Genomic DNA, 27,533 nt, shown 5'->3' on the forward strand with positions numbered 1-27,533 from the left:
TTCTCACGGAGCAGTTGTGTATTCTGATTGGATAAACTGCTCCCTTGCTAATAAGATTATACCTTCTGCAAATTCTTTCACTTTTGATACTTTACTAACATGTGAATTACCATATTATTGTATTAACCAATCCTGTATGAGTACAATAACTCTTTTTGTATTCTCCTCTTTTGTGATGTAACGTTGGACCGTAAAAGCGATTGTATTATGCATGATGCTTCTTATTATAACCAATTTGGAGCAGACTAATGGAATCTTCTGGAATATGATTTATTCCCATAACAAATTATTGGACCTTATTGATGATATGTGTGTACAAAGAATAAAATGCTAGTAAAAGTTAATGTGCGCATGTTCTGTACAGATGGAGGATGATCTGCTGAATCATTTCCTTTGGTGGACCCAATTCTGACACAGCTTCCCTGTCTTCACCAACATAATGGCAGCTGAGATGAATACAACTTTGTTCTCGTCTCTGTGAAGGTGGTCATTTGTTCTGGGCCTCTAATGTCTTCATATTGTTCATACAGGACTCTGAGGACTTGAAACTATAATTTTCATGTGTATGGTGCAGGAGAGTTGAGTCCATTCATTCTCGTAATTCCTTGTTCTCCCAGCTGCATGAAGGCTCATCTTTTGAGGACTCTGAGACTTGACTCTGTGAAAGTGTCACAATACATTAGAGGGTAATCTGGGTAACTACAACAATGTATATGTAATAATGAAAAATATACTATGGGCTAGTGGTGTATACCAAAAATAGACACAAACAGGGAGAGTCCTGTCAGTCAACCGAACTGGGCAGAGAGAGGACTTGTGACTCCAAGCTTCGTTTTGAGTGGATTTTCAAAGTATGTTTCAGAATATGGGCTCTTTCACATGGAACGCTTATTTTCCAGTCTATGGCTGGATCGTGCAAAACTGAACAAGCATTTTTCAGAGTAAACGCTGCCGACTGAATAACGAATAATAATTTGTTTGCTTATCATTCATCGTTCAGTTCATGCTGACGTAAAAGTCAAAGGATGATCGGTCCATGTAAACAGGCAATCATTCATCTATGAATGACTGCCTGTGTACTATGAATGGACGTGGGTGGGCCAGACGAGATCTCCAGGGTGCTGCGCCTCCATTCACTAAAGGGTCATCATTCCTGAGCAAAAGGACCCTAAGGCACGCATGCCTGCTATGCTGTGTCCATGCTACCCGTGGTTAGGACAGCATAAACCTATAATGACAGGTTCCCCTTAATCCCTTAAGGACAAAGTAGTTTTTTATTCATTTTCTTTTTGCTTTCCCTCTTTTAAAAAATCTAAACTCTTTTATTCATGCATCAACAGAGCTGTATGAGGGCTTGTTCTTTGCGTGACGAATTGTATTTTTTAATAGTAGTATTTAATGTACCATATAATGTGCTGGAAAACCTTTTAAAAATTCTAAGTAGAGTTAAATGGAAGCAATAGTGCAATTGCACCATCTTTGGGGGGGGGGAGGGGGTTGTTTTGTCTTTACAGTGTGCACACTACAGCACGAATGACATGATAGACATAGATGTGTGAGGACTCATTTTTTGAGAGATCTACTGTAGTTTTTATTTGTATTTTGGAGTACATATGACTTTTTGATGGCTTTGTATTACATTTTTTTTTCTTTTGAAGAAAAGGTGATCAAAAAAGCAAACATTTTTTTCCAAAACTTTTATTATTTTTTATTTTCTTAAATAATTAATAAAACTTTTTAAAACAGATTTTTACATGTCCTTTTTAGGCCCCATAGGGGTCACGAACCTTTGATGGTTTGATCACTTCTGCAGTATGATGAAAGTATTACATTATGCCATGATATGACAGGCAATCTGCAATGGCAGCCCTGGGGTCTTTCAGAAAACCCTAGATGCCAAGGCAACTGAACAGCACCCCACAATCTCATTGCGAGGGGCCGTTTGGGACCACCAAACTCTGATCGGGGTGTTTAAAGGGTTAACAGCTGTGATTAGCGAGAGTGCTGATCGCAGCTGTTATGGTCAGGTGTCAGCTGTAAGAAACTGTATGACATGGAACGTTAAGGGTTTAAGAGGATTCTTCAGCTCTCCATAATATCTGTTATAGTAAATACTTTTATTCCCCATAAAATAAAGAAGCTGGGGCATCTGTTGTTAGAATCCTGCTTTGTACATTCCTTTGTTATCCCTCATGGAGATGTATGAATAATTTGACAACTGAGTGTTACCATCCCCCTTGTCAATAGGGTGTGTCCAACAGAGTCGAATATTGTCCACACTGATTGAACAGTGTCAGTGTAGGGACATACCCCCTTGACAAGAGGAATAGTCGCAGGTAGTATTTGATGTATTCATACATTTGCTGTAGTAATAACAGAGGAACTACATAACACAACATTATAAAAGTAATGCTCCAGAATTTCTATTTCATAGCGTCATCCAGTTGCACGTTTTTGATTGTCTATTCACAGAGTAGGCTATCAATAGTAGAGTGGCAGGAGTCCACCACCGAGGACTTCCACAGAACAGCTGTTCACTGGATTGGGGCGCCTGTACACTCCGCTGATTTCCGCAGGAAGCAGACAGCTCCGTTCCCACTGCAGTGGTCAGACTTGGTATTACATGCAAAGTTCCTATTCACTTCAATGGGAACTTTGGCTGTAATACCAGCCTGGCCACTGCAGTGGGAATGAAGCTGTCTGCCTCTTGCATAAATCCACTCAGTACACAAGCACATTGACCCACTGATCAGCGAGGGTCCCAGGTGGCGAACCTCTGCCAATCTACTATTAATGGTCTACCCTCAGGATAGTTTACAACTAGACAACCCTGAAAAAAAAGCATAGAATAAATAAATGCCAGAAACCTTGATGGAAGCAGTAAATACAAATTATTTTAGTAATTATTTGAATTAGGAGGGAAAAGGCTCAAAAATGTAAAAAGTAATTTTTGAGTCTGGAATATATAATTAGGGTTTTACGGTTTAGATGACCCTTATAGGAGGTGCTGAACACAATTTATGGGACATGAGATTATGGGATAAATTAATGCAGGAGACTCTGTAACTGTGATAATCTAGCTAGAAAACACTAATGCTATACCTCAGCAAAGAGTAGGATGTTAGACAATACTAAGACTTACCGGTTTTATAGTCATGGCCATGGTACTACCAGACACGGTCTCCGACGCGGGCTGCTTAGAGTAAAGCCTGCGGTATGCTCTGCTATACTCTTCCCGTACCTAGAAGTAAAGGTAAGAAGAACAGAGTTATTTTCAGTATCCCGAATTGAGAGAAGGTGGAAATAGCGGGTGATGAACGTCACATGACCTGGTGGTTGAGTAGACAGTGTACAATGAAGAGGTACACTCCTTGGAGACTGTTGCAGATGGTGAAGATATAAGACGCAATAATGGATCCAGATCCGAACTGAAAGAAGCCAATGATCCATGTACAGCCTAGTATGAAGAGCTGGGAAAAGGCCTTGAACGTCAATAAGCTGCGGGAAGGAAAGGGTTAAATTGTGCAATTATATCGTCTGACTTTAACCCTGAAAATTAACTCTTAATTGGCATTACTCTCTATCACATCCCCTTTTCATGTGGACTTCGAACACCACCTGACCACTCTTTTTTTTATACCTTTCCACCCTCATGAATATTCCCCAGACCTATGTTCTTGCCCAATTTACTTCAGTTCCACTAAATTTAATCCAAATTATATTAGGGGGTCAGCATAAATAAATAGCTGAAAACTTCACATTACTGTATAGCACAGTTATGTCCACAGTTAGGGCAGCCTCACACGAGCGTATTTTTGCACATATTACTGTACTGTTCATGCTTACAGGGCCAGTCAACATGGGCGCTGCCATAATTGGACCCCATGCCATAATTTTATTTAGCCTACTGAGCTCCAGATGTGTTCTTTTTCCTAAGGAATTGCACAGCGTATTGTGCAATCGTGTGAGTATTGACTGTGCTGATATGAAAATAGCCTAAAATGTCAAGTTAACATCTGCTACATCTGAACTTATATATTTGATAACCTTATAGTCAAAAATGGAACTTTCCCACTAGTGACTTCTGACTGGCATCCAACCAGATTTTATTTTTTCCATCTTGGACTCACCGGGTATGTTTTAGAGTGGAGACATTAGAGTTTAGAGATGACAACTTCTTCCTAAGGAGCCAGAATGTGAGGGTCAAGAGAATGAAATTGACCTAATGAAAGAGTCATAGAGTGATTAATATCTGTGAGTGATCAAGATATACCAGGAGGGGATGCTGAGGCTGATACGATATACTCACAACAATAAACATGCAGACCGGACCAAGGAAACTCCAGACATAATCAATTTTGAGCCAGCAACTAAAAGGTAAAAAAGAAGAAAAACACAAGTGGTCATAATAAGTTTTTTATTAAAGAGAACCTTTAGTCTTGGACAAACCAAGATGGCCGCATCGCCTCTTAAACTACTAATGCGGAGTGTTAGGTAGTCTAAGACCCTATATGCTGTGATGATTGGCCGGCCTTGCTCATATGAGCAGCACTGGCAAATCATCCCAGTGTGTAGTGTCTTAGACTATCAATAAACGGTGTGCATCAGGTAGTCAGAGAATCTGTGCTGCCATCTTGGTTTGTCTAGGGCCAGAGAGGTGCTTTACTTCATCTGTCTTGTCTAATACATTGCAATTATAATGAGTTTTCCCAGGAAGGGTCACCAGAGAAGATAGTAAAAAGACTACTCTAGTATGGCACTCTGGGGTAGGGTGAACTAAGATCACCTTGGGCTCTGGAGCTTGAAATAATAGTCACTTCATAGCCCCTTCGGCAGTTAAGTTTTAAAGAATCTACCCCATCTATAGTTTTAGCAGGGCATTTCAGGTTTCAGCTATTACCCAATTGACCACTGGAGATATTTAGGAGGGTTATTGGCTTTATTAAACCTAAATTTCTCTAGATTTGCTGATGGAACTTACTGTGTCTCCTCCCCATACATATCTGGATGTAATGATGCCGAGACAATTATTATAATAGAGGGTATTCCAAATCCAACCAGGCAGACATATGGGAAATGAGAGCGTTGAGAGTTCATATAATTCAGAGCTTGCAGGTTTCGGACAGTCAAAAAGAGAAGGATGCTTTCAAGAGACATCCAGCAAAATGCACACAGGAAGAAGAATTTCAGACTGCCTGCAATCACCGAACAGAGGATCTGAAATAGAGATAATAAGGATGAGAGAGGGAAAAATGAAATCCGAATGAGGTTTAAATCAAGCTAAGATAAGAACATGTGGGATCTTAATAGGCTTTTCCAGGATAGGTCATTAATATCAAATCGGACCCCATCCATCAGCTGTTTGAAGTGGCTGCAGCGCTCATGTGTGTGCAAAGGCAACTTCACTGCTTATCAGACCCAGCACTGTACATGGTATAGCACCTCAAGCCAATTAACAATCATAGAATGGTAGAGTTGGAAGGGACCTCCAGTGTTATCTGGTCCAACCCCCTGCTCAGTGCAGGATTCACTAGATCATCCCAGACAGATATTTGTCTAGCCTTTGTTTGAAGACTTCCATTGAAGGAAAACTCACCACCTCCCATGGTAACCTGTTCTACTCATTGATCATTCTTACTGTCAAAAAGTTTTTTTCTAATATCTAATCTGTGTCTTCTCCCTTTCAGTTTAATTGTGCAAATGTGAATAGGACTGATCCCTCTGCACTGTGACAGCCCTTCAAATATTTATAGACCACTATTAGGTCTCCTCTCGGCCTTCTTTTTTGCAAGCTAAACATTCCCAGATCCTTTAACTGTTCCTCATAGGACATGATTTGCAGAACACTCATCATCCTAGTAACTCTTCTCTGAATTTGCTCCAGTTTGTCTGTCTTATTTAAAGTGTTGTGCCCAGAACTGGACACAGTATTCCAGATGAGGTCTGACTATGGAAGAGTAAAGGGGAATTATTACCTCAGATCCTCTATGCTTCTCTTAATACATCCCAGAATTGTGCTTGCCTTTTTGGCTGCTGCACTACTTGGCTGTTGACTCATGTTCAGTCTATGATCCATTAGTATATCTAAGTCTTTTTCACATGTGCTGCTGCTTAGCCCAATTCTTCCCATTCTGTATCTGCTTTTTTCATTTCTCTTGCCCAGCTGTAGGACTTTGCATTTATCCTTGTTAAATATCATTCTGTTAGTCACCGCCCACTGTTCAAGCTTTTCTAGATCTTTTTGAATACTCTCCCTCTCTTCCCTAGTGTTAGCTATCCCTCCTAGCTTTGTGTCATTGGCAAATGTCATCAGTTTTCCATCAATTCTCTCCTCCAGATCATTTATAAATAGGTTGAACTACACTGGGCCTAGGACAGAGCCTTGTGGTACCCCACTTGATACATTCTTCCACTTGGATGTGCAGCCATTTATGACCACTCTTTGAGTATGATCACTCGGCCAGTTGTGAATACACCTAATAGTTAACTAGTCAATCCCAAATTTAGTCATTTTTTCAATAAATATGGTATGAGATACTTTGTCAAATGCTTTACTAAAGTCAAGATATACTATATCCACCGCATTTCCCTGATCAATCCAGTCAGTGATTCTGTCATAGAAGGAAATTAGATTTGTCTGTCTTGACTTGTTTGTTACAAGCTCATGCTGGATCTGGTTAATTACTCCATTTTTATCCAAATACTTGTATACATGCTGTTTAATAATTTGTTCAAAGATCTTTCCTAGTATAGAAGTCAGGCTCACAGGCCTGTAGTTTCCTGGATCCACTTTCTTCCCTTTTTTGAAGATAGGGACAACATTTGCCCTTTTCCAATCTTCTGGGACTTCTGTTCTCCAGGAATTTTCAAAGATTATGGTGAGTGGCTCAGAAATTACCTCTTCTGCTTCCTTTAGTATCCTAGGATGTAATTCATCTGGGCCTTGTGACTTGAATTCATTTAAGTTAGCTAAGTGTTCCCTCACCATCTCTCAGCTTATTGATAGCCTGCGTTCTGTTATTCCCCAATAGCACAAGGAAGATCAGTTGATGTTCCATCTACTTTCTGAGAGAAAACAGATACAAAATAGGAATTTAAAAGTTCGGCCTTCTCAAGATTATTTTTTACCAATTCACCATTTTCATCTTGTAAGCATCCAATAGCATCTTTGATTTTTCTTTTGCTTTTGACATGCCCCAAATCCTTTTTTATTGCTTTTGGCCTCTGCAAGAATCAATTCATTATCAGCTTTAACTTTTCTGACACTTGCCTGTTAGGAAAATGCTGATTATATGATTATTTAGATTTCATTCAGCCATTTTAATTACAATTTTGAGCCTTTGATCAGAATATACTGAGTAGGTGGCTAAACCAGTTCTATGTGCAAATCAGAAGAGATGTCCCCTCTTTTGATGTGCAAATTCCATTTATTTGGACACAAGGGGGAAGTCAACATGATTGATATTTAAGATTAGATCTTGGTCAAGGAAGAGGTATAATTAGGTTTGTATACAGACAACATGGAGTAAATATTTATGACCATATGCAACTGTTTGATGTCCACTTCACACAGGAATGTGCTGGTACCATTTTGTTTAGAAGTGTTTGGTATGCAGCCATATAATAACCTGTTGGAATGAGGACTTGGTGAGCTGTATTAGAATAATATATAAAAGGTCCTATCTTCTCAAGTTAAGAGGGAGTAGTAGCTTTTGGAATCTATGAGGTGATGTCTTGGAATCTCTGATGGAAGGATAAGAAGCTCTGAGTAGTCCGGACGCTTCAGAGACAGAATGAGGATGTCATCTGTTGAATCCCTAGAAGTGAGGGAACCCTTTGGTGATGTTAATATGTGATCTGTAACCTTTAGTTAATAATGTGTAGATAATGTAATGTAACTTGCTATCTTTATACTTTGTGATGTGACATCTGCAACCTTTATGTTTTGTATATAGCTATTATAATTTGTATATAGATCCAATAGTTTACAAACGTAGGACAATTATTCCCCACTATGCTCAATTGTCATTTGGTTTTAATAAATTCTTATTGTTAAACCTTCTATAGTGTCTTACTCTCTTTAAAGTGTAATATAAACTTGCAGCAATACATAAATGGCGCTGTGAACAGGATTACGCAGAGAGTAATATACTAGGTTGTTTTAAAGGAAAATTCTGATATTCTAGCATAGCGTGAAAATGTCGATGTTTAAGAATATCTGCAATAGTACGAAAATGTCAATAGCTAAGAACAAAGAAGTGTCTGAATTGTCAGTTATCCCAGGGTGGAATAAAGCACCCTATAATGTATTGGCCGCTGAGTGGTTGCAGTGTGTTGAATTAAGTGAGCCGTGGGATGATGTGTTGGAGGCTGGAGAGCCTTTGAATGTTGTGAAATGTCTGCAGAAAGAAAAGATAGAAAAGGGCAAAGAATTTACTGTCGGAGACGATGGATATTGTTGCGTGCATATCGGAAAATGCATGATAAATATCAGAGTGCGTTGCAGGAAGTGCAACAACTGGAAAAAGAGGTGTGTGATGTGCGTAGCTCTCTGGTGATGGCCCAATGTCAGAAGAGCTTGCTTATAGATAAAGCAGATCAATACAGTACAGTAGCAGAAAAGGCAGTTGTCAGGGTCACACAATACAAATACCGCAAACGCAGAGGGAGAGTAAATAAGAAAAAGGTTCATACTGTAGTGGCTAAAGCAGGAGTTGATTGGGACCCTAATAAGTGGGATGGAGATATTTGGGACTCTGCTGAGGAAGTTGGACATTTTAATGAGCATAGAAAAATTAATCTGCCTCCTGTATAAACAAGTCCTGTCATGAGGTGCAGAACAGTGAGTACTCCAAAAGGACCAGTGAATAGCGATGTAATGGAGGACTTTTAACAGATAGATAGAAAGATTTGCACAGAAACCAGATGAACCATTGATAACCTGGATAGCGAGAATGTTTGATGGTGTAAGTGTAGATGGTAAAGACGCACCCAAATTTGTTAACTTGTCAACTGATCCAGTGGTAGCTGAAGCATTCAGGACTTTACAATTCCAGCAGGGTCAATCCACTCTACTAGATGTGGTGGCGACGGTTATAACATATAAATATCCTACTGATTCTGATTGGCCGCATACAGAGAAGCCTTGGTATACTTTGTCCAATTGTATGCAGAAAATTAAGGAAGAAATTATGAAATGTGCAATTGTGATGAATGAGCAAAATGATCTGATGAGAAGAGTGTTGACCACGAGTGTTAGAAATAAGATGATCAAAACTGCTTCCCCTGCATATAAAGAAGTAATCATGCCTCTATTAATAAATCAGACTGGTCATCCGGTGACTGAGGTTCTGGAAGCGGTAAGGCAGTTGGGAGAATTGGGTCCGGTCCTTAATGAGGATGGATCACAGCAAGATAAAAATCCAAATTGTAATAGGAAACGAAATGGACTAAACAGGACAGATATGTTCATAGCTTTATTGAAAGCTGGATTTCCACTGGAGAAAGTAGATGGGATCCGTACAGATGAGATGTGGAAACTGTATAAGAAAAGGGGATTATATGACCCTGGGGGAGAATTGGGGAAAAATGTATCTGATAGAACTCCAAATGCTCCAATGTGGAACTATAATAATTATAATTTTTTGTTTAATGTGCTTCTTGTCTCACTGTACTTTTATTTTTCCTTTTCCTCTTCAAGATAACAGGTGATGAGAAATATTCCGACAAGGATGTACTGGCTGAGAACTTTGGCTTTAAAAAAAAAATGTTTTTCCTTTTTCTAATGTTTTGTTTTACAAAGTAGACTTCAAGGCTGTTTGATTGGGGGATGAGATGCTAACAACCTATTTGCTTGTTTGTAGAAATACAAGAGCAGAACTTTGGTCACTCGTTGACATGTGATATCACCAAATAATAGATCATGTTAGTTTTACTTTTGTAAAAAAAAAAAGGCCTTAATTCAGAGAAGGTTTTTTTTTTTTAATTTTCATTTTTTGGAGCTCCAGTGCATATGGAGTTCAGAAGAACTAATGTGTGTTAGAAAAAAAACAACAGACTGTCTTTCTTATGAACATTAGCTGCAGGAAGAGCCTTGTTCAATGTCTAATGTTTGTCTGTAGTCTGTCTACATGTTTGTATATGTTCAATGCTTATGGATCCTGGTAACAGGTTTCTGAGAAAGTGCAGACTGTAACACCAAGGTATGCAAATGTATAGTTCTTTGTGTAGGTAGGAGACTTCCTTGCATATTGAATGAATGGATTGAAGGCAGGAAAAGTATGAGTGTGAGATACACCTCCAACTAAGCACAAGCACTGCCTGCGGGACACACCGCTGCCTCTTCTCCTGGGTTACATGCTGCCCAACCCCCCGCATGACCCAGTGTCCACAGCGCACACCAAAGTGTCCCTGCGCAGCCTTCAGCTGCCCTCATGCCACACGCTGGCCTCACAGCCACACCACCCTCATGTCTATTTATAAGTGCGTCTGCCATGAGGAGGAACCGGAGGCACACACTGCAGAGGGTTGGCAGGGCCAGGCAGCGACCCTCTTTAAAAGGGGCGGGGCGATTACCCACAATGCTGTACAGAAGCAATGAGAAATCCAATCCTGTGCCACCTCCATCAGGAGCTGCAAACGTGGGCATAGCAATGGGGAATCCATGTGCCACACAGTATTCTTTCTGTCAAGGTGTCGCATAGCTCAATCGACACTGCAAGGGGAAAGCAGTCTGCGCTCTGCCCCCTACCCAAGTCAGTGAGTGTCTTTGTGCCAGACAGGTCAAACACTGCGATGGGAACTAAGTTTGCACCAACAGCATAGGTGGGTCCTAGGAAACCGAAGACATGAACAAAAAATTGATCTGAGCGGCCAAACATGGCAGACTTGCACCGCGCCCACGGCATAGGCCTCGGCCCACAGCTTCAGCAATCCTAGGCAGGAAGCGGACTTTCACTGCACCCAGGACATAGGCCTCTGCACAAACCCTCAGCAATTGCGTGCCTACAGCGAACTCCAATGCTAGCGTAGCTGTGCACGTCTCATTAGCGCTGTATTGCTCCTGTAGTTTGTCCCAATGCAGTGCCCCGGATAGTAGAGCTAACATCAGATTAAATACAGGTGGGTTTCGGCCCACACTGCATGCCCCAGTCTGACCGGGGTTTTTTATAAATAGTCACAGGCAGGTACAACTCCGCAATGGGAATTCCGCGTGCACCCACAGCATGGGTGGCTCCCTGATACCCACCGGCGGTACATAAATAAATCCCATTGCATTGCCCAGCACAGCTGAGGTAACATCAGATTAAATGCAGGTGGGCTTCGGCCCACACTGCATGCCCCAGTCTACCAGGGTTTTTAATACATAGACACAGGCAGGTACAAATCCCTAATGTGAAGTCCCTGTGGACCCACAGCATGGGTGGCACCCTGGAACCCACCGGCAGTACATAAATAGATCCCATTGCAGTGCCCTGGACAGCAGAGCTAACGTTAGATTAAATGCAGGTGGGCTTCGACCCACACTGCATGCCCCAGTCAGACTGGGGTTCTTTATAAGTAGACACATGCAGTTACAACTCCGTGTGGACCGACAGCATGGGTGGGTCCCAGGAAGCCACCGGCGGTACATAAATAAATCCCATTGCATTGCCCAGCACAGCTGAGGTAACGTCAGATTAAATGCAGGTGGGCTTCGGCCCACACTGCATGCCCCAGCCTGACCGGGGTGGTTTTTAATACATAGACACAGGCAGGTACAAATTCCCTATGTGAAGTCCCTGTGGACCGACAGCATGGGTGGCTCCCTGGAACCCACCGGCAGTACGTAAATAAATCCCATTGCATTGCCCAGCACAGCTGAGGTAACGTCAGATTAAATGCAGGTGGGCTTCAGCCCACACTGCATGCCCCAGTCTGACCGGGGTTTTTTATAAGTATACACAGGCAGGTACCACTCCCTAATGTGAAGTCTGTGAAGCCCCAGTAACATTTCCGTTGAAGCATTATGGGCAGAGCCCAGTATTAGTAAAATGACAGTAGTAACAGTATACACCAACCAAGGTAACATTTCAGGAGCAGAAGTATCGGCAGACCGAAGTAACATTTCTGTTGCTGAAGTATAGTCAGACCCCTGTAGCATTACTGTGGCAGAAGTATAGGTAGGCAGAACAGAGTTACATTTCTGTAGCAAAAGTGTAGGCCAACCCCAGACACAGTGGTGTACCATGAGTGCAGGCGAAGCCCATAAAAATTACTTTGATTACATTATAGGCGAGGGCCCGAAAAGTTGTTGTACCGACAGTACAAATGTACCCCAGAAAAATTGCCCATGCCCAACCCAGAGGGCAGGTGAAACCCATTAATCGCTTTGGTTAATGTGGCTTAATTTGTAACTAGGCCTGGAGGCAGCCCAGTTAAAATAAAAATTGGTTAAGGTGAAAGTTTCAACACTTTAATGAGCATTGAAACGTATAAAAATTGTTTAGAAAAATTATATGACTTGGCCTTGTGGGACTAAGAAAAATTGCCCGTTCGGCGTGATTATGTGAGGTTTGAGGAGGAGGAGCAGGAGGAGGAGGAGGAGGATGTACCCCAGAAAAATTGCCCATGCCCAACCCAGAGGGCAGGTGAAACCCATTAATCGCTTAGCGTACTGTGGCTTAATTTTTAACTAGGCCTGGAGGCTGCCCAGTATAAAAAACAATTGGTTCAGGTGGACGTTTCAATGCTTTAATGAGAATTGAAACAGATAAATATTATTCAGAAAAGTTATATGAGCCTTTTGGCCCACAGAAAAATTGCCTGTTCGCGGTGATTACGAGAGGTTTCAGGAGGAGGACCCGGAGGAGGAGGACGAATATCATACACAGATTGACAAAGGTCTTTAGGTAGCGCTGCTGTCCGCTGGTGGAGAAGAGAAGTCTGGGGAAATCCAGGCTTTGTTCATCTTTATGAGTGTAAGCCTGTCGGTGCTGTCAGTTGACAGGCGGGTACGCTTGTCCGTGATGATTACCCCAGCTGCACTAAACACCCTCTCTGACAAGATGCTAGCCGCAGGGCAAGCCAACACCTCCAGGGCATACAGCGCGAGTTCGGGCCACGTGTCCAGCTTTGACACCCAGTAGTTGTACGGAGCAGAGGCGTCACGGAGGACGGTGGTACGATCAGCTGCGTACTCCCTCACCACCTTCTTACAGTGCTCCCTCCGACTCAGCATGGACTGGGGAGGTGTGAGGCAGTCTTGCTGGGGAGCCATAAAGCTGGCAAAGGCCTTGGAGAGTGTTCCCCTGCCTGCGCTGAACATGCTGCCTGATCTCTGCGCCTCCCCTTCTACTTGGCCCTCGGAACTGTGCCTTCTGCCACTAGCGCTGTCAGATGGGAAGTTTACCTTCAGTTTGTCCACCAGGGCCCTGTGGTATTGCATCACTCTCAAACCCCTTTCCTCTTCAGGAATGAGAGTGGAAAGGTTCTCCTTATACTGTGGGTCAAGCAGTGTGTACACCCAGTAATCCGTAGTGGCCAAAATGCGTCTAACACGAGGGTCACGAGAAAGGCATGCTAACATAAAGTCAGCCATGTGTGCCAGGTTACCTGTACGCAACATATGGCTGTCCTCACTAGGACGATCACTTTAAGTATCTTCCTCCTCCTCAGGCCATACATGCTGAATGGATGAGAGGCAAGCAGCATGGGTACCCTCTGCAGTGGGCCAAGCTGTCTTTTCCTCCTCAGGCTCCTCCCCCTCCTCCTCCTCCTCCCCCTCCTCCACGCGCTGAGATATAGACATGAGGCCATATGCAAAATGAAGCCAGAGATAAATTATAAGGAAGGCTGCACTTAGGCCTTGCTGTGCACTATACAGTTTGGATGGACGTGAAGTCCCACAGGCCACGCAGGCAAATGCACTGGGTCACTGGTAGCCATAAAAAGGATTTCTTTTTTAAATCTCCTTTTTTTTCGATGCAATGCAGGCTGAGGCTATGCAGTGTGTATTGCACTTTCAATCTATGGGCGTCGGGCACACCGTGCATTTCTGAGACAGCACACGTATAACACAGAGCGTTGTAGAAAATGTGTGGTTTCTTGGCGTACACTTAGAGGCAGACTGAAGTGACGCAATGCAAAGTGCGACAGAAAAATATTTGAATGAAGGCTGCACTTAGGCCTTGCTGTACACTATGCAGTTTGGATGGACGTGAAGTCTCACAGGCCACGCAGGCAAATACACTGGGTCACCGGTAGCCGTAAAAAGGATTTCTTTTTTAAATCTCCTTTTTTTTCGATGCAATGCAGGCTGAGGCTATGCAGTGTGTATTGCACTTTCAATCTATGGGCGTCAGGCACACCGTGCACTTGTGAGACAGCACACGTATAACACAGAGCGTTGTAGAAAATTTGTGGTTTCTTGGCATACACTTAGAGGCAGACCAAACTGACGCAATGCAAAGTGCAGACAGAAAAATGTTTAAATGAAGGCTGCACGCAGGCTCTGCTGTGCAATACTGAGGTACTACAACTCCCAGCAACCACGGAGTTAAATGCACACGGTCACAGGTTGTCCTAAGAAGAACCGTTGGGGTTCTTGTAGACAGGATTCTACACTACCACTGTCCCTGCCTGACCAATACTGTCCCTATACTCAAGTACAGACTGCAGCCTGAGAACGCTATAGCCTGCATGCCCGATATACATAAAAAATAGTGCAAAACTGCTCACAGCAGCCACAGCAGTAATGCACTAGGTGAGCTGTGGCCCTAAAAAAGACCGTTGTGGTTCTTGAAGACGCTAACACTGTCCCTATAGCAGCAGCAGCATCAGCAGCACTTTCTCTGATCTCTCTTAGCGTGTGTCTGTGGCGAGCCGCGGGCGGGGCAGATTTAAATACCCGGGGGTCACTTGATCTCGCCAGTCACTCACTGCAGGGGGGTGGGATAGGGCTGGAACGTCACAGGAGGAAGTTGTAATGCCTTCCCTGTGTTTCTATTGGCCAGAAAAGGGCGCAAATTTCTCAGGGAAGGAAATGTAATTGAGTCGAGTGCCGCATGGTGCTCGTCTCGAGTAACGAGCATCTCGAACACCCTAATGCTTGAACGAGTATCAAGCTCGGACGAGTGCGCTCGCTCATCTCTATTCATGAGTTATATGTATACTGTATATAGAAGTTATTTGTTCTTCAATGAGTATAGTTAGATTAGTAATATTCATTTACAGCAGAAAACTTATCAGGTAACTCTGGGCAGAGTTTGTTTCATTGATAAATTTGACCTACAGAATTTTCTTTTATCTATGGAGGGGTGAAGAAAAGCACACAAGGCCCAGGACTGCGATTTAGCTTTTGTTTAATCTACCATGGACTGAATTATTTTGGATCAAGTTTATTTGGGACTGAGTAAATTAATCAACTGAGTTATTTCCGCCAGGACATTGGGACTTTCGAAGTGTGATTTAAAATTTCATCTTCTCTAAGTGCATGCTGCATCTATCCAGACGCTGTGACTATCCAACTGAGCCTGAAGAACTGACAAGTGTGCCCGACTGCTGCTAAACTGTCACCGGAGTGAACCTCAGTCTTCTGCATAATAACCGCCAGCTGATGACGTCAAAGGAGGGCTAATCCTCACAGCTCCTCCCTGAAGACCTTGGGCAACAAAGTGGTGTAGAGAGGGCATCTGCAATATTGGAATAAAGGGGCTCTATAATCAGCTGTGGATACTTCTGGATATGCAGAATGGAGAAGATTGTTTGATACCAATGTAATGGGCAGAGACATGTTTCTCCTTAGGGTCTGTTTGGCTAACCAGGGAAAGCAGTAAGGGCATAATAATCCCCCTGCATCCTTGCATCAGAGACCCTATAGGTTTAGGGTCTAAAGAAGATCAAGAGAAGAAAAAACAATTTTACAGGAAGAGACATTTGTATTCAACATCTAACTGTTTTTTAATTTTTTGTTTTTCATTTTTTCTCGAGCCCAGACTTGACAAGATTGGTTTTATGTTGATAGCAAATGAAAATATAGGGAACAGTGTAATAAATGTGACATTACATTATCTGGTTGTTTATGTAATATATTATGGAAATGAAAAATATAGAAAACATTTGGAAGTTGCTAATAGAACTTGGAAATAGAATCATATGTCAAAAGGTATATTCAAACGTTTAATTGGATGTTGATTTTATGTATTTTCAATCACAATGTGGAAGTGTAGTATAAAATAAGTTGTGTAATGAAAACCAGAAATGATTCTAAATAATCAAGGGTGGAATGTTCAGAAAATACTTAAAGGGGTTGTCCCGCGGCAGCAAGTGGGTCTATACACTTCTGTATGGCCATAATAATGCACTTTGTAATATACATTGTGCATTAATTATGAGCCATACAGAAGTTATAAAAAGTTTTATACTTACCTGCTCCGTTGCTGGCGTCCTCGTCCATAGTGCCGACTAATTTTCGCCCTCCGATGGCCAAATTAGCCGCGCTTGCGCAGTCCGGGTCTTCTGCAGTCTTCTATGGAGCCGCTCGTGCAGAATGCAGGCTCCGTGTAGCTCCGCCCCGTCACGTGCCGATTCCAGCCAATCAGGAGGCTGGAATCGGCAATGGACCGCACAGAAGAGCTGCGGTCCACGGAGACAGAGGATCCCGGCGGCCATCTTCAGCGGTAAGTATTGAAGTCACCGGAGCGCGGGGATTAAGGTAAGCGCTCCGGTAAGCTTTCTTTACCTCCCTGCATCGGGATTGTCTCGCGCCGACCGGGGGGGGGTTGAAAAAAAAAAAACCCGTTTCGGCGCGGGACAACCCCTTTAATGTATGATTATTTAGATTTCATTCAGCCATTTTAATTACAATTTTGAGCCTTTGTCCAGAATAGGCTGAGTAGGTGTCCTCACCGAAGTGACAAAAGGTTTCAATAATGACTTATGAAAAACCCTATGAACCCTCCATGTAGCTGGCAAATCAAGTTCATAAGCAAGTGGATTTACTACATGCGTGATGACAAAGGGACCCACGTAAGGCGGCGCCAGTTTCAAAGATGGAACCTTCAATTTGAGATTTCTAGAGGACAAATATACCTTCTGTCCCATCCTGTAAGGTTCAGATACTGACAGACTCTTCCCACTACGCAACTGCATACGAGCCCCTGTTGCTTCCAGGTTCTTTTGTACTTTCCATACCCCCTGCAGTGCATCTGTGGAGACACCAGCTGCAGGACAGGCAGTTGGAGTAGAAATAGCTGTAAGGAAGCGAGGATGCTGACCATATACGCACAGGAATGGAGATACCCCAGTGGAAGAACAATTACGGTTGTTTAGCGCAAACTCTGCCAAGGGCAGGAATTCTGCCCACTGATGAGCCTTGTCACTAGCAAACAACCATAAATATTGCACTAAATCCTGGTTCTTCCGCTCAGTTTGACCATTAGTTTGCGGGTGCAATGCTGACGAGAAGGAAAGCGATGTTCCCAGGTTTCTACAGAAGGCTCGCCAAAATTGCGCAACAAACTGAACACCGCGATCAGATACGATGTTCTCAGGAACCCCATGTAGATGAATGATTTCTTTTACAAAAATCTTGGAAAATTCTATCTCAGAAGGTAGCTTCTTTAACGCCACGAAATGTGCCATCTTTGAGAAACGGTCTACAACAACTAGGATAGTGGTGAACTTCTGAGACTCAGGTAGATCGGCGATAAAATCTACTGATCAATGCGACCACGGACGAAAAGGCACCGGTAACAGTCGCAGAGGCCCCTCCGGATGATGACGACGACTTTTACTGCGTGCACAGACAGAGCATCCCTTAACAAAGTCACGGATCTCCCGAGACATGCCTGGCTACCACTAGTGTCTAGAACAAAGATCCAGAGTGCCCTGAACCCCCGGATGGCTGGTGAAAACAGATGAGTGAGACTCTTCAATGACTGAGACGAAAGGACTCTGGCACAAACCATCTGCCCTCCGGCACCCCTGAGGGAGTGTCCTGCTGACAATTTGGTAGATAACAAACAAGATCAGATTCTACAGCTGCCACCACCACTCCAGGTGCCAAGATATTCTCGGGAGCCACTGTCTCACTTTCTGGCGAACCGAAACTCCGGGAGAGGGCGTCTGCCTTCACGTTCTTCTCTCCTGGAATATATGTAACGACGAGGTTAAACCTGGCGAAAAACAACGCCCACCTGGCCTGACGAGCTGTGAGTCTCTCAGCATTGGCGAGATATACCAAGCTTTTATGATCAGTATACACAGTAATGGGATGCCTTACCCCCTCAAAATGGTGACGCCACTCTTCTAGAAACCACTTAGTCGCCAATAACTCACTACTACCCACGTTGTAGTTACGTTCCGCCGAACTGTACTTCCGCAAGAAGAATGCACATGGACTATACACAGGTCTCCTGCTGACTTCCTGAGACAATACAGCCCCTGCCCCCACCTCAGACGCATCGACCTCAATGAAAAACGGTAGCCGCGCATCAGGCTGTACTAGCACCGAGGCAGCAGTAAACGCCCTTTTGAGACGACTAAAAGCCTCTAGGGCCTCTGGCAACAAGCTTACCAAGTCGGCACCCTTCTTGGTAAGATCGGTCAGGGGTTGAGCAATAACAGAATAATTCTTAATAAATTTACGGCAGAAATTTGCGAAACCTAAAAACCACTGGAGAGCTTTCAGATTATCTGGTCTGACCCATTGGGAGATTGCCGCCACTTTTTCAGACTCCATTTGAATCTCCGTGGGTGAAATCACTTAACCAAGAAAAAACACTTTTTTAGTACCAAAAATGCATTTCTACAACTTGACAAAAAGTTGGTACTCACGCAAATGAGTCAGAACCAGCCTCAGGTGCCGCACATGTGAATCCCAGTCTGGGGAGTACACCAGAATGTCATCGAGATATATGACCAAAAATACCCCCAGGAAGTCGTGGAAGACCGCTTCATAAATCCCTGGAACACAGCGGGGGCATTACAAAGTCCGAAGGGCATGACTAGCTATTCAATATGTCCGAACGAGGTGTTGAACGTGGTCTTCCACTCATCTCCCTTTCGGATGCAAATTAAATTGTAAGCCCCCCTTAAGTCCAATCTGGAAAACCAGTGGACCCCTACCACCTGATTCAATAAATCAGGAATCAGGGGCAAGGAGCAGGGTTCTTCACAGTAATTTTATTTAAAGCCCGATAATCCACACAAGGCCTCAATGTCCCATCCTTCTTCTCTACAAAAAAGAGACCTGCCCCGGCAAGAGAACTGGATGGCCTGATATTTCGTTTGGACAGAGACTCCAAAATATAGGACTTAAGGGATTTGTGCTCACTCCCACACAAATTGAAAATGTCTCCCTTAGGGATGGGACTGTTTGGGGATCAAATCAATACCACAGTCTCACTCCCTATGGGGAGACAAAGTCTCAGACAGTTTCTTGGAAAATACGTCATGAATATCAGACAAATACTCAGGAATAAGTATGGTATCTGCTGAACACATGGATATAGTAGCTAAGTGACCATGACAGGACAACCCCTAATGTGTCAATTCCCGAGTGAACCAATCAAATCTGGGATTGTGCAGTGCCAACCAGGGCATACCAAGCACTATATCAACAGACATCCTTTCCATTACTAAGAACGACAGATCCTCAGAATGGAGAACACCCACAGTGAACTGTAACATGGGAGTCCTCCATTGTACTACCCCTGCAGTCAGAGGGGTAGAATCAATACAAGTGAAGCGAACTGACTTGCGAGGGTACTCATGGCCTCCATAGGAGAGCAATTTTAAGGGCCAGTTATTATGTTACGGTATACTACCCTTGATACGCCAGCCCGAGTGCCCTAGATCTCCCCCACAACCCCTGTCTCTGCCTATTTGCCTTCACTCCTGGCTAACCCCAGGTGGGCAACTGGGCGGCGATCCCTACTCTCACTAGGGACCGAAAAAGAGACGCTGGCGAACCTTGAAGGAAAGAGTAGAATACTGACAGTAAAGGCAGATGTAAATAACCAACATGAGCAAAATTAAGCAGAACTGAGGCAGATGGAAAAACCTGGCAGATAATAGCAAAGTATAGGAGACAAGATAACTGAAGCAGGAGACCAACTGAGGTGGACTAGCTAGCACACTGAGGGAAACAGCACCACGCTGGCCAGGCACCCGTGCCCCAGGCAGCCGGACAACAAACCGAGGGAAAGCGCCCCGACCATGGGACCCCACACACCACCGCCCTGGGAGGACCAGCAACGCCGCATGGTAACACTCTGTTTTTTGTGGGTAGAGTCATTTCTTGCTGTACGTCTTTCTCCTCTGCACTGTTTTTTTGTAGGTAGAGTCATTTCTTGCTGTACCTCTTCCTCCTCTGCTCTGTTCTTTGTGGGTAGAGTCCTTTCTTGCTGTACCTCTTTCTCCTCTGCGCTGTTGTTTTTGGGTACAGTCATTTCTTGCTGTACCTCTTTCTCCTCTGCTCTATTCTATTTTAGTAGAGTCATTTCTTGCTGTACCTCTTTCTCCTTCTGCTCAGAAACCAGTACCAGGTCCCCCTGAGTGAGAACCTGGTACTAGTTCCTGAGCAGTATGGGTGCTGGTTGACTCCTGATCCTACTACATTTTTGGGTCACATGCTTCCATCCTTCTGCTTCTGCAGGTACACTGGACATGCCTTTCCCTTCAACATTTTGAAGACTTTCTTCTACTCTGTCAAGGAAATCCTCACTTTCCTTAATTAGTTTCAATGTAGCTATTCTCTCTTGAAGACTATGCCCTTTTTCCTCCAGTAGAGACAAAAGCTTACACTTCTAGCATCTCAAGACTGAGCTGCTCTTAGGTAGCATGGCCGAAGAATGTAACGTCACAGGTCTGAGAAGATGCCTTTTCAAACATCTGAATGGTGGAGGTCCCAGGCAGCAGAACCCCACCAATCCGATATCTTAGTCCCAGAAAACCCTTTAAAGATCTTTAGGATTGTTCAGTGTTAACAAAAGGTCATCCAGGATTAGGAAAACATGGCTGCGTTCTTCTGTTTGCGTCTGCTATTGGAGCTCAGCTTCATTGAAGTGAATTGTCTAAGTCGCAATACAACACACAACCAGTGGACAGGCTTGGCATTCTTTTTGGAAGACCTCAGCCATGTTTTTCTAATTCTGGAAACCTCTTCAAAGTAACTATAAACAGACAATGAACTGATGTCTTACTGAGACCTGAAGGAGAAAAAAGTGACACCACCATTGTTTGTAGAAAACTTGCAGAAATTCAAAAATAGTTGAAACAATAGTTACCTTATTTGAGGTTTGTTGAAGACCCACCAAGACGAGAAGTTGGCCCAAGAAGAGGCATACACAAAGAACTGTTAGAACAGAAGTGTGAGCACTTCTCAATGACCGACAGAGGATGAAGGTGAGAAAAGAAAGACACAAGCAGACAAGAGATAAACTGAGACCAATAACAGAGAGAAGTTTTAAGCCAAAATCCACCTGTAATTGAGAAAACAATAAGGGATTAGAAGTGACAGTATAAGTTACAGTACTCTACCTAATACAGAGAATTGTGCTTGAACAGTCTTGCAAATGCTGGTCATCTATAGGACATTATATCAGTTTCCTATGTGTTCATTATATTATAATAAGTTTATTGACTCCAAGTAGTTCATGATTTATACTTGACATGTATGATCTTCAACTAGATCATGTGTAAGAGTGGTGTTAGTCCTTATTTGAAAATATTTATGTATATTTTGAACCTCATATGTGGTAATTTTCTCAGCTCATGTTTTCCTACTAGAAGAATGACATGTACATTGTTTTTAGCAACTATAACCATAAACATAGGATAGGTGGTGAAAGATTATTAAATCCCCAGTTCAGATTACATATGCTTGGGTGATTTGGCTGAGGAAGTATTTTGAGGTGAACAAAAGAAAAGGTGGCCCTATGAGAAGACAAGGGAATGATTGGTTGGTCATACTGGAAGGTCTATCCAAGGATAAAACTTACAGTTCCTGGGGCCCTACCGATCATCTGCATTTATGGTGTCTTCTTAAGTTCTTAAGTGGTGGAGAGTCTTCTCAGAAACCAGGGACCAACCAGGTACACTCCCTATAGCTATGCCCCTGGATCTTATACCCCATTACATATTATTGTCTGATTTCCAAGGGCAGTGGAATTACTTCTATATAAAAATAAATAGTTAATGAGTCAACATCATATGTACTTCACCTGAATTTTAGTGGGTGCCATGATGACAGCAAAGGTGGAGAGATGTGTGCAGATACAACGTGTACGGTTCCCTCCGTCTAACTGCTTACTTCTACAACCATAGGTTGACCAAATTTCCTTTTTTATGTCCCAAAATACACACCGCAAATTGTGGAATGGTTTTACAGCCTATGTGAAAATAGATGTAGAAGATCAGACAATTTTTTTTAAATCTCACGACTGTTTTTAATGGATTATGGTTCAAATAATAGTCAAGAAAAGAATTTTAGTGCACCAGATACGTATGTACGGAACTTTGTTGTACAGCAAGAGTTTAGACATAGGCCCAGTTAATATATGCAGCTGCTGAGGGGACCTTTGCCTCTTTTCTATGGATTGCATGAACCTGCTGAAGGGCTACTTTTGTTTCCATACAATGACCACGGCAAGTTCTAAGACAGAGAATCCTTTCTTCATTGCAATATCAGCAGGTAGTTCTGTCCAGGCTATGAAGATACCAACAGCAATCATTTATGGTCACCTACAGCAGATCTTCATTGAAGACCATCTAAATGCTCTGGGCTAAATTGGACAGTTCTTCCATGTGATTATACGTCAAACATGAGGGTAGGCTTTAGTTTAAAAGTTATCAAACATTAAGGCTCATGTACTGTACATGAGCAAGTTATGGCTTTGTTCAACCTCTGAGGAGACGTAATACGGTGTAGCGGCCAAGCGTGGGCAAGCCACGAGTAAACAAGATGGTTGTCACAGGTGGCTCTGCGATCCCTCCCAACAATGACAGCAAATGGCACAGTGGAAACAGGGATAAAACTTATAGCGACTATGTCTAACGGCTGTATTACTTGACGCCAGTACATTTGGGGTGGAATCTCCAATAGATGGTAATGAAATAACTGAGAAAAGTCCACTTTTGCTTTGATGTAAACTGAAGGCACACAGTTTACTAAGCAGTTTGTTAACTGGAAGCATTTGTACAATTCACAGTATGCAGGTTTCAGTTTAGCCAATCAATAATGCTGGTTTCAGTACATTCAGGAAATTAAGCAGTTCTATCTTCATTGCTCTCTCACTTGGTTTAGGGTTACTCTAGACAGAATCCCGTCAGGCCAAGTTATTTGAGGGTTGTTTTCCTAAGGATTGCTATGCAGATTTTGTAGTTATGGAGACTTGGGTTAACTGTATTTTCCCTGTCTTCAGTTTAACAGGGGCTAGTAACACTCCCTGTTGTCATGTAGCAAAGATCCCAACTTGCTCTCCTCCACACTGCAATTGTCTTTAGAAGCTTGTTATCTCTTCTCCTCCACTTCGAACAGCATTAGTTCCTGCAGCACTGCTGTGCACCTCCTCCCTCATCTATCTCCAGACTACTCCCCTTAACTCTTCCCTCACTTCCTCTCTATTCTCCCGCACTTGCTCTCTAACTCCTCCTCACATCCTACCTGGCCCTACTCATTTTCCTGAGCTTGCATCCCTTTCTACCAATCGAGAATTTTTATGACAGCAACCAATCCGGAGCCAGATGTTAGAAGGGGGAAAGACTGCATTTTTCTGACGTACAATACCAGAAATGTCTCTTCAGGAGTACATAAATGGGTGTTTAAGGACCAGTGATTGTGCAACCATCCTGTAGGACCTACCGGGCCACTACAAGGAGACACCCCTAGACTTTTAAGTGGGCCTACTGAACCTTTCCTGACATTGCTAGCATATTTGTCCACCTGTGATCGGTACAGAGTTCCACTGAAATGGTAATTCGCCACTCAGTAATTAATCATGAATCCTCTTTTAATAAGGCACACAGCTCTTTTCTTGCAACAGAAGCATGCTCTTCCTAGCTGCTTGTCATATCCCCTCAATCAGCGTTACCACACCTCAGACTATAGTGGCATTAACAGACTTGTATAAGTAGACTAAGCTTCTCTCCTGCTAAAGATGCGTTACAGCGTCTGGACACATATTGCATCTGGCCCAATGTGCACACAAGATGTTTTACCCATACATAGCATGCATACAGTTGGCATAGCATAAAAATTGGTACATTTTTCCATTCCTGGCAGCTATAAACTGTTTCTGATACTTGACACCCACCAGTAACTGCTACGATCAGATTTAGGTGTTGCTGTCAAAGCTGACCATGCATCTAAACAGTCAGCAGTGGAGGGACATAAGTATCAGGGGCTCTGTAGTAAGGAACTGCAAGGACTCAGTGTGCATCTATACAAGTCTTTTGGCAAATGCCGCTGCCATGTATAGGGGACCTAAAAATAATAAGAGTAACTATATTTTGTCCAAATTGAGTCATTATTAGAGAGGAGTATTAAAATAGTCAATGGTGCTCGTTACTCACTCAAGCACCACGCGGTGCTCAAGAAACTATTAAGGCCCCTCTCCGCATGTTTAACACCACTTTTTAGCCACTAAACATGCAGGGAAAGCTTTACCACTTCCTGCTGTGACGTGCCAACCCTCTGCACGTCTACAGCAGTGAGTGGCTGGGCTGATCAGCTGACCGCCGAGTATTTAAATTCTGTCCACCCGCGGCTCGCCTCAGACGCATGCTACATGAGCTTAGGGATGGAGCTGCTGCTATAGGAAATGCATTAGGGTAGGGATTAGGTTGCGGTTAGGCAGGGATCCTTACTACCAGAACCCAACAGTCCTTTCTAGGACTACTACTCCTCTCATTGTGTACATCAGCATTTTGGCTGGCTGGGACCAGTAGTATGCATAAATTTTTTTTCAAGCATCTCGGCCGTATTCTGCCCATTGTTACAGGTTTTATGCAGTGTACTGCCAGGGCTGTACTCATAGTACATAGGAAGAAAGAAAACTATAATTTCTCTGATTTTTAGTTTTTTGTGGGCTCAAAGCGTACGCTATATACCCGTGTGTTGGTGCTGTGTTGGAGCGTACTGTATCTACCAGTCTTTGTGGGCAGTGAATTAGCCCAAGCTAACAGCAGTATACACTGTTTTAATTTTTTCTGGCCCTGCTTAGAGCCTTCTGTATCTACCAGTCTCTGTGGGTGGTGAATTAGCCCAAGCTAACAGCAGTATACACTGTTTTAGATTTTTCTGGGCCTGCTCATAGCGTACTGTATCTACCAGTCTATATGGGCGGTGAATTAGCCCAAGCTAACAGTAATATACACTGTTTCTTGTGTCTATTTTGGCCTATAAGCATACGCAAAATAACTAGCATTTTGCGTAACATTTACTCCAAGTGCTTTATTCAACATGATGAAGACTAGGGGTAAGGGTCGAGGTCGAGGACGTGGGCAGAGGTCGAGGTCCTGGGCGGGGTGAAACAGTGCCTGCTGCTGAGGGATTAGTAGAGCACCGCGTATTTCCCCTCCCCAGCTTCATCTCACATTTTGCAGGTCCGCGTGGTAGACCATTATTAAAAGCACAACAGTGCGATCAAGTGCTGACGTGGATAGCGGATAACGCAGTCCACTCACGCCAGCCAAGTTACTGCACCTCTGAATCCTCAGGCTGCTCCTCCTTCCTCCCAGCCTGGTTACTCCAGGAAAAGGAGGTCCCTGCCCTGAGTTGGAAAAAATGGTTCCATAGCCACATGAGGAGTATGTCGTGACCGATGCCTAAAATTTGGACCTTTCACAGACTCAGGGTCCTGAGGGTGGGGACTTCCAATTACCTAAGAGCTATTTGTGGATTATGAGGATGATACACAGTTGTCTGTCAGTGAGGTTGTTGTTAGGGCAGTAAGTCTGAGGGAGGAGCAGACTGAGTATTTAGAGGAAGAGCTGGTGGATGATGAGGTGACCGACCCCACCTGGGTTGTTAAAGGGGTTGTCCCACGCCGAAACGTTTTTTTTTTTTTTTCAATAGGCCCCCCGTTCGGCGCGAGACAAACACAAGGGATGGGTTAAAAAAAAAAAAAAAAGTTTAGTACTTACCCGAATCCCCGCTCTGCGGCGACTTCTTTCTTACCTTACCAAGATGGCCACCGGGATCTTCACCCACGATGCACCGCGGGTCTTCTCCCATGGTGCACCGTGGGCTCTGTGCGGTCCATTGCCGATTCCAGCCTCCTGATTGGCTGGAATCGGCACACGTGACGGGGCGGAGCTACAAGGACCAGCTCTCCGGCACGAGCGGCCCCATTCACCAGGAAGAAGACCACACAGCGCAAGCGCGTCTAAAATCGCCAGAAGACGGGGAAATTAGACGGATCCATGGCGACAGGGACGCTAGCAACGGAGCAGGTAAGTGAATAACTTCTGTATGGCTCATAATTAATGCACGATGTACATTACAAAGTGCATTTATATGGCCATACAGAAGTGCTGAACCCCACTTGATTTCACGAGACAACCCCTTTAAGCCTACTGAAAACACCGCTCAGAGGGGGGGGCAAGTGTTGCAGCAGAACAGGTTGAAAGAGGCAGTCGGTGGACAGGGGGAGGAGCAGGGCCACAACAAATACTTCCCTAACTGTTCCCCACAGCACCTCCTCACGGCAAGTTCCCGTGCAGAGGGCTAAGTATTTGAGTGTCTGGAGGTTTTTCAATGAGAGTGTGGATGACCGACGAACAGTGGTGTGCAACCTGCGCCACATCAAAATCAGCAGGGGAGCCACCACTACCAGCCTGACCACCACCAGCATGCGTAGGCATATCATGGCTAAGCACCCGACAACGTGGAACGAAGGCCATTCACCGCCTGCGGGTCACACCACTGCCTCTTCCCCTGTGTCACATGCTGTCACTGAGATCCAATCCCCCTCCCAGGATGTAGGCACTGCACCCACACCCTCACCTCCATGGTCCTCCACTGCCTCCACCAATGTGTCCCAGCGCAGCGTTCAGCTGTCGATAACCCAAGCATTGGAACGCAAGCAGAAATACGCAGCCACAATCTTTAAAATGTGCATATTTCAAAACTACTCAGATAGAGATGCTGCCATATAGGCTAGTGGAAATGGAGGCTTTTCGCAACCTGATGGCGGCGGTCCCTCAGTACTCGGTCCCCAGCCGCCACTATTTTTCCCGCTGTGCCATCCCCGCCCTACACCAGCACGTCTCACGGAACATTAACCATGCCCTCAGCAACGTGGTTACTGGGAAGGTCCACCTAACCACCAACACATGGACAAGAGCTGGCGGCAGGGACACTACAACTCCCTGATGGCACATTAGGTTAACCTTGTGGAGGCTGGGACAGAGTCTGACCCTGGGTCCACTCACATGCTACCCACACCGAGGATTGCGGGTCCTACATCGATCACAGTTTCTTCAGCTTATTATGCCACCTCCTCCAAACACCCCCCCTTCTCCTCCACCTCTCAATCACCACGTGTGAG

At 43.9% G+C, this 27,533-nt stretch overlaps 1 protein-coding gene across 1 annotated transcript in view; it reads right to left on the minus strand.

The window, feature by feature from the left end:
* Positions 1 to 260: 260 nt before the first annotated feature.
* Positions 261 to 27,533, minus strand: part of LOC136610193 (adhesion G protein-coupled receptor E1-like) — a 151,833-nt gene continuing 124,560 nt past the window's right edge. The window contains exons 19-26 of the mRNA XM_066589435.1: positions 22,206 to 22,373; positions 21,270 to 21,464; positions 4,982 to 5,217; positions 4,310 to 4,370; positions 4,131 to 4,222; positions 3,330 to 3,498; positions 3,143 to 3,241; positions 261 to 658 (exon numbers count right to left, since the gene is read on the minus strand). Of these exons, the coding sequence (XP_066445532.1) occupies positions 590 to 658; positions 3,143 to 3,241; positions 3,330 to 3,498; positions 4,131 to 4,222; positions 4,310 to 4,370; positions 4,982 to 5,217; positions 21,270 to 21,464; positions 22,206 to 22,373 (1,089 nt within the window). The 3' untranslated portion in view covers positions 261 to 589. The remainder of the gene's footprint in view (positions 659 to 3,142; positions 3,242 to 3,329; positions 3,499 to 4,130; positions 4,223 to 4,309; positions 4,371 to 4,981; positions 5,218 to 21,269; positions 21,465 to 22,205; positions 22,374 to 27,533) is intronic.

This window comes from Eleutherodactylus coqui, chromosome 2 (assembly GCF_035609145.1).
Source record: "Eleutherodactylus coqui strain aEleCoq1 chromosome 2, aEleCoq1.hap1, whole genome shotgun sequence".
Lineage (NCBI taxonomy): Eukaryota > Metazoa > Chordata > Amphibia > Anura > Eleutherodactylidae > Eleutherodactylus > Eleutherodactylus coqui.